Source organism: Myotis davidii, unplaced genomic scaffold (assembly GCF_000327345.1).
Source record: "Myotis davidii unplaced genomic scaffold, ASM32734v1 scaffold847, whole genome shotgun sequence".
Classification (NCBI taxonomy): domain Eukaryota; kingdom Metazoa; phylum Chordata; class Mammalia; order Chiroptera; family Vespertilionidae; genus Myotis; species Myotis davidii.
In genome coordinates, this window is record NW_006298049.1 from 1,279,353 (window position 1) to 1,286,978 (window position 7,626).

At 43.0% G+C, this 7,626-nt stretch overlaps 1 protein-coding gene across 2 annotated transcripts in view; it reads left to right on the top strand.

The window, feature by feature from the left end:
* FRMD6 (FERM domain containing 6) overlaps positions 1-6,232 on the top strand; it is a 40,229-nt gene extending 33,997 nt beyond the window's left edge. For both annotated transcript variants that reach the window (XM_015570496.1, XM_015570497.1), the window contains exons 12-13: positions 1,106-1,198; positions 3,364-6,232. In XM_015570496.1, the coding sequence (XP_015425982.1) occupies positions 1,106-1,198; positions 3,364-3,648 (378 nt within the window). In that variant the 3' untranslated portion in view covers positions 3,649-6,232. The remainder of the gene's footprint in view (positions 1-1,105; positions 1,199-3,363) is intronic.
* Positions 6,233-7,626: the final 1,394 nt, after the last annotated feature.

Below are 7,626 nucleotides of genomic sequence, written 5' to 3' on the forward strand. Positions count from 1 at the left end.
AGCCCAAAGGAAGCATTTAACACCGAAAGTTATTTCTATAGGTTACTAGCAGTGGCTGAATGAAAATCACATTATGGTTTTGTTTTGATTTATAATAAAGTGGGAAAGTACTTAAATTATTTGGCCTTAAGGACTTCACCTACTCACTCGCTTCACCTGTTTGCGAGAAAAATGTCAGTGATCTTTCCATACATCTCCAGCTCTTGTTGGCAGTTTTATCTTCTAAAACATGTCTTGGGGATGCTTCACTCACATGCCGCGGGCTCATAAGGAAGTGTCAGCCCTGGATTTCTGTTTCCAAGTTTCAGCAGGTTGCCCCTAAGCACTGGGGTGATTAAGGACCCTGCTGATCTTCACTGTGGCCTCCCATTTCAGGCTCTTACCAGTGAGGGGATTGCCTCAGGAGGTATGGGCCACAGTGTCCCTGTCGGCCAAGAAGAGCTTCTGTGAACTGAGCACGTTCCGTGTGCAGGCCCTGTACTTCATGCTTTTTATGCACATGCTCTTTAATCATCGTAAAACTCTGTTGATGGGTGCTGCTGTCAGCCCCCTGAATAAGAGGGGCTGACATGAGACTCAGGGTGGTTAAGTAACTGGCCAGGACACATGGCTGATTACTTGTCTGGGCCCAGATCTGTGTGACTCCAGAGGCCAGAGCCCTCACACTTACCCACTGCACATCCCAGTGGACCAAACCTAGAAGTCACTGTTCAGGTGGGATTAAGTTCTAAAATGGTGTTATGTGGTAAGTGGGAAGATCGCAGGAGACATAGTAAAGAGATTCCTTTACCCGGCCTAGGGTCTTTGTTTTTACTACTAACTTCATCATAGCGAGCTTCATTAGAAGTTTATTTTAGAAAATTCAGGCTCTAAATTTCTTCATATACTCAAGCCCTGCATTCATCTCAACCCACCCCTCACCCCAGTTTCCTATAAGATACAAGATAAAATGTGTTCCATCCTGGTTGTCTGCTACCAAAGAATCATTGTGAGATTTTCCAATAATGGTTCATATTTGATCTTTCTTTTTCAGTAGCAACAGTATATGTGGCAAGAGGTATGAATAATGTGAAATCTTCATTGCTTTTTATTCTGTTTTACTTTAGGGTTGATTGTGAAAGAAATCGGTTCTTCCACCTCCAGCTCCTCCGAAACAGTTGTCAAGCTTCGTGGCCAGAGTACCGATTCTCTTCCACAGGTATGGAGGGACCTGAGCACTTTAAATAGCAAGCCAGCATGCATATTTATATAGAGAGGCGAAAATTAAAATCCTGAGCAAATGATTCTTAACAGACACATGCAGTACAGTCTCATTCTGAGCTGACTTCCAGTTTATTTGCTGGTTCCATTTATCTTGGAGTTGATTTGGTTTTGCATAAATTATGCACCTTGTGTCACACTCTAGGTGTCCAGACTTCAGGCTGACGGTGTGTGTGTGTGTGTGTGTGTGTGTGTGTGTTGATTGACAACAACAACTGGTCAGGTGTGCTGGGTAGAGGTGTTTCTCCACCCTCTGATTCTCCCATTTGGAGTAAACTTCCAAAGTATACTGTGGGAGAATATTTGATGACTTGTGTTCACTGGTTAGGCTAAGATGTCAAAAGTTAGAGACAAGTTAACATACTCTAAAGCTCGTGGTTGCAGTATTTGGATAAAATGTACAACTTACATTGAGCTCAATTTTCTGAGCACGCTCTAGCTCTCCTTATATGTCTCTTTTTCTTGGGTTCTCTCTCTTTTTTTTCTCTTCTGTGTATTTCTTTTATTTCATTTTTTTTCCTGCATTCTGGTAATTTTTGCCTGCTGCCTTTTTCTCTCTTTTTTTCCTATTTGCCCTTTCTCCTTTCATTTATGTAATCATAATGTGAAATGACATTTTATTAAATATTTTTCTGAGCCCAGCCAGTGTGGCTCAGTGGTTGAGCACCAGCCCATTAACTAGGAGGTCAAAGTTCGATTCCCCATCAGGGCACATGCCCAGGTTGTGGGCTTGATCCACAGGAGAGAGCATACAGGAGGCACATGACCAATTATTCTCTCTCATCATTAGTGTTTCTGTCTCTCCCTCTCTCTGAAATCAGTGGAAACATATTTTAAAAAAATATTTTTCTGAGAACTCTAATGCATAATTTCTAAAGCTGTATGTGTTGCATGATTAGGTGGAATGAACTCCAGAATCAGACTGCCTGGGTTGGCACCCTGCTAGGCCACTAAGTGTTAGCTCTTATTGTACATAAATGTTTGCGGGGCACAGCGAAGGATCAGAGTCCTCACCTACAGAGTGGGGAGAGCATTGTGCCCGCCGTGAGGATTTGTGGTGATGACGTATGGGATTCTCCGTGTGAAAGCACATGGGCGCCTGGGAGGACATCCGTACAAGGGATGGTCATCTCCAGGAGTGCTCGAAGGTGACACTTCCTGGTAAAATATTGTTGGGCTCGGACCCTCGTCTCTCCCTCCTGGTGCTTTTGCCTCTTAATTCTAACAGTGTTGGCCTTTGTGGTGTTCAGCAGCATAAGTGAGAGAGAATAATGCCTCGTTTCCATTAATAACCCATTTAGTATCTTCCATTTATGTAATTATCTGAGCCACTTTTCAAACTATTTATATGTTCAGCCAGGACCACCTCTTGGGATAATGAACTCCAAAAGTCTGCTACCCGCTGTGTGAAGCCTTTGGCAGAACACGGCCCCTTGGGACGTTCAAGAGCTGCCTCTCAGTCCTGGCACCTGCCTCCCAACCTTCTCTGCACCAGGTTATTCTTCCAACCCAAGAATTCTGGCTTTAAAAACAAAAACAAAAAACAGTTCTCCAGTCTTTCTTCTGGAGAAATAATTAGTTTGTTTTCCCATTTCCTATTAACATAATAACAGACCTCAGCATGAACGCGTTGCCACACTGAACTGCCCTATGCTAAAGAAACAACCTCTTTACCTATACAGCCTTACTTTAAGACAAGTGCTTGATATCTGAGATGCTCGAGAGAGTTGGATTCCTGTCGCATTTACTTCTCTGTGCCTTGGATTATTCATCTGTAAAACGGGGAGAATAATACCACCCGCCTCATAGGGCTCATAGGAAGAATGAGCTGGTAATACACGTAGTGTGTTTATATCAGGGCCTTCCACCGCATAATAAAGGCTCAGCAAATGGTAACTGCTATTCCTGTTATTGGTGGTGCTGATATTTTTCTGCTCAGGGGTCCGGGTGTTTTAGATTAGAAACCTCTCTAACACACAGGGTTCCTTAACCCTTTATATAGTTTTGCAGCCTCTCTCTGTAAACAGGGCAAATACTGCTATTGCTAACCTTCCACTTGAGCCTCTCCTCTTGAAGTGGTTTCAGACTTCCCTTGTTTTGCAGACTATATGTCGAAAACCAAAGACTTCTACCGACCGGCACAGCTTGAGCCTCGATGACATCAGACTGTACCAGAAAGACTTCTTGCGCATCGCCGGTCTGTGTCAAGACACCGCTCAGAGCTACACCTTCGGCTGTGGCCACGAACTGGATGAGGAAGGCCTCTACTGCAACAGCTGCCTGGCTCAGCAGTGTGTCAACATCCAGGACGCTTTTCCAGTCAAAAGAACCAGCAAGTACTTTTCTCTGGACCTCACTCATGACGAAGTCCCGGAGTTCGTGGTATAAAGGACGTCTGCGTGCAGCTCTACGGCAGCCCTGTTCCCTGGGGGCCGTGAAAGCCATGAGTTCTTTCTTATTCCTCGTGCCATATCTCCCTCACCCAAAACACAGCTCTTTCTTTATATTTGCGCCGGAAACAAAGCCGTGGGACAATTGCACTTTAAGTATTACACAGACGTGAAAGAGAATGTACAGCAAGACAAGTGCCTGGAGTTCACGAGCCTTCGGAAGGAAATGCGCTTTACTGGTTACCCAGCCTTCAGAGTAGTGACCCGTGGTGTGTTTGCTCACCGTTTTGTTTTTTAGTTCAGTCCTACGTAATAACATCATGTTTTTTATCACGGGCATGATGGTAGGGTTGTGTGCCTGTACATTTTTTATCGCTCCCTCATGAAATGCCCATGTTTTGAGGGAGGAGAAAAGAGTCTCCTTTCTCTGGAGGGACCGTGGCCTAGCCCACACCCACTGCCGCCGCACCGAGGCTGCCCCAGCGTGAACCCTGGCGAAGCGGTCAGAACCAGTGCGTCTAGCAAGCCAAAGAGATGAACATGACAGAAGTGCAGCCCAGGGTGGTGCCGGCAGGCGTGAGCAAAGCAGTGCCCGAAGGCCGCATGCTGCGTGCGTGCCTGTGACTCCTCCGTGCCCAGCACCACGTCCTCCTCCTGCTCTTCCAGAAAATAATAGAGCAACTGTGTTCATGTCACAATGTATTTTGTAGAGTTTCCAACACTGTTTTCTGTTAACACTATGGAAATGTCTTAGAAAATGTTCGTGCTTAGTGTTTGTTTTTTAAATAAATCAAGAACAAATTATGGTAATGCTAGTTTCTGCTTAACCAGAAATGCCCTAACTCTCCCCAGATGTTATTATACATATATAAAGACATGAGATAGTGCGTGTTTATATGTGTGTAAAGCTTCCGTGACGGTCTCATGTACGTGGCCGGTCTTGTTGAATGTGGAGGATGCGTCATTGAATGAATGCTGCCTACAGACAATCAGTTGACTCATATAGTTTAAAATGACTATTTCTCATGTGTCTTTTGCCGTGATTCTCAACCCTGGTTGCATAATAGAATTATTTGGAGAGGTTTTTTAAAAAATGTCTGGGTCCCACCTCCAGTGAATTTAATTAGACCCAGGCGGACTGCCTTTTCCTGTAAAGTTCTCCAAGTGGAACCGATATCAGCAGAGCTGAAAACCATGGATCCAGAGGATGTCTTTTTAATTTTGATGTAAAAGCATCCAGAAAACGTTAGTGGTTGAGAAAAGGGCCATTTTAGAGACAGTTTCTGCCACTACTGTTAGGATATAGAAGGAAACCAAGTCCGGGGAATGAACTCATTAGCCTTTAGGTGTAACGGCCTTGCTCGCTCTTTAGGAGAGAACTTTAGCACAGTGTCTTTCTATGAGATGTTTTTAATGATTTCATATTTAAAGCATTTGTTTACCATATTTTGATATACCATTTTTCTACCTTCCAGGTTTTATTAAAAAAAAAAAGCAACACTATTATTTTCTAAAGAAACAGTCATATTTTTATACAAAGTTAAGTTTTCAGGTAACAAAGATATAAGATTTAGGAGACGGCAGGACACGCAGTGTTACCCATGGATGGGAGTCAGTATTACAGACACACACGGGAGCACGCCCACCTGCGCTGTGCCCCACATGCCCACGCGGGAGTGGCAGGGCCGTGTGCACACAAGCCTGGTCAAGTCAGTCTAACTTGACACTTTAAAAGGAAAAAAAAAATTCTATAGAGTTGTATAGTCATGGAATTACTGTACTTTTATCAAATGTTTTGAAAGAACCAAAGTTTCAGATACCAGAATGTATAAAAGTATCTCAGCCTCTGTATGAAAGGGTGAGAGTGTGAAAGGATCATCTAGTGACCGTTTTTCTTAGACGTCATCAAATAGTTCACCGTTTCCTGTAGATGCTGAAGGGGACAAGTCCTGGGGAAGTTGGACTGTAAAGAGCCCCGTCACAACGTTCTGTGTTTCCTCAGCTCTCAGTGTTTCTTGCAAAGACCAAGAAGAAAACATACATATATGGACGAGGTAGCGCTTTTTACTTTATTTTCTCTCAACTTCAACCTGAGTCGCGCCTTCAGGGCTCTGCCAGCACAGTTGGGGGTTTTGCACACCTTCTTTCTAATTGGATTGATGCATCGTCTTGTGGGTTTTCAAGAATGAAACATGCTGAGGACACTTTTGTTTTGTGACCCACTGTTTGCAGCAGAAGTATATATATGTATATGGAAATCCATTTTGAATACCTACATTTTTGTATTTGGAAATTGTTTTAAAAAATAAAAAAAAGAAAAGTATAAAGCTGTTATTTATTCTGCATTTGTTAATGTCCATTGCTAAGTTAGTGTACCGATTTGGTATGCACTGCTTCTACATTTGTATTCGCAACGGTGAGCTGTCTATCTACACAAATTGTAAAGAATCCTTTCTGTGAAAGGATCGTCATATCGGGATGATACCAAAAGTGTGTAAAAAACAAACTGCATTATTTTGTAATTATTCTTATAGGCATTTCATGGTAAGATCAACAGTCAATAAAGTTACTTTTTATTTGTCTCTGGGTGCTTTTTTTGTTGTTATTAGAGTTCTCAACGAAGCAAAAGGTGTTTAAGAGTGAATGTTTCCTCTGTGTCTTCTTTCCTGTGATGGAGCACATTGAAGGACAACCTCACACTCTGGCGGGATAGATGCCGAGCCCTGCCCTGGGCCTGACCTGCTCCGCCTGCGCTGGAAGTGCACTTGTTAGCTCGTTTAGTCCTCGTATTCGCAGAAGGCAGGTACTATCATTGTTCTTAAGTTAGGGATGAAGGAACCAAGGCTCCCAGCAGCTGAGTCCAGTCAGAGAGGTTGTGACAGCCACTATTCAGTTCCAGATTATGGGGCTGAAAAAAACTCTTCTTTAAATATATTTTTTATTTTTAAAAAATTAAAATAACTACTATAACTTTTGCCCTTAAAACAATCGTCATTGGAGTGTTGGTTTTGATTTCAAAAGGCTTAGTGGTTGCATGTACCTATTTATTTTTAAAATATGTTTTTATTGGATTTAGAGAGGAAAGGAGAGGAAGAGAGAGAAATATCGAGAAAGAAGCATCAACATCGATTGGCTGCCTCCTGCATGCCCCCAATGGGGATTGAGCCCGCAACCTGGGCATGTGCCCTGACCGGAATCAAACCAATGACCTCTTGGTGTATGGATCGACGTTCACCCACTTAGCTGCACCAGCTGGGCATTGGTTGCATTTAAAAGCAAGCATTCATAAGACCGAGTGTAGGGCAACGGGCATAAAGGACAGAGCCCAGAACTTCGAGGCCATGGACAGGGTTCTGAAATGCCCTAGCCCTCCTGAAAGAAAATCCATTACCTTCTTTTTTGCTCCTGTTTTCTTGGCTATGAAAAATGGGAATAATAATTCAAAGAACTGTTGAGGATTAAATAAAATAATAGGTATAATATTCCCTAGATGACTAAGGTGGGAAAGAGGAAGGTTTTCAAATCTGACAAAAATTGAACTTTTATAGAATTTAGACAGTGGGTCACCTGGAAGCATAAAATCCAAAACACAAGCTTTGTAGTGCAGTGTTATGAATTTTGCAGGGTATTTGGTAAATTGAAGGCAAGGGGAAAAACAGCTGTTTGCCTACTATGTGTCTGATATTACATACATTATGTTAATTTTCACAACTCTTTGAGGAGGTGTCACTCCCATTTTGTAGCTGAGGAAACTCTTTTTCTTTTTTTTTTAAATATATTTTATTGATTTTTTACAGAGAGGAAGAGAGAGAGAGAGAAAGTTAGAAACATCGATGAGAGAGACACATCCATCAGCTGCCTCCTGCACACACACACCCCTTCCCTCCTCACCCCCGAGTGGGGATCCAGCCGCAACTGAAGCATGTGCCCTGATCAGGATTCGAACCTGGGACCCCTTGGTCCATGGGCTCACACT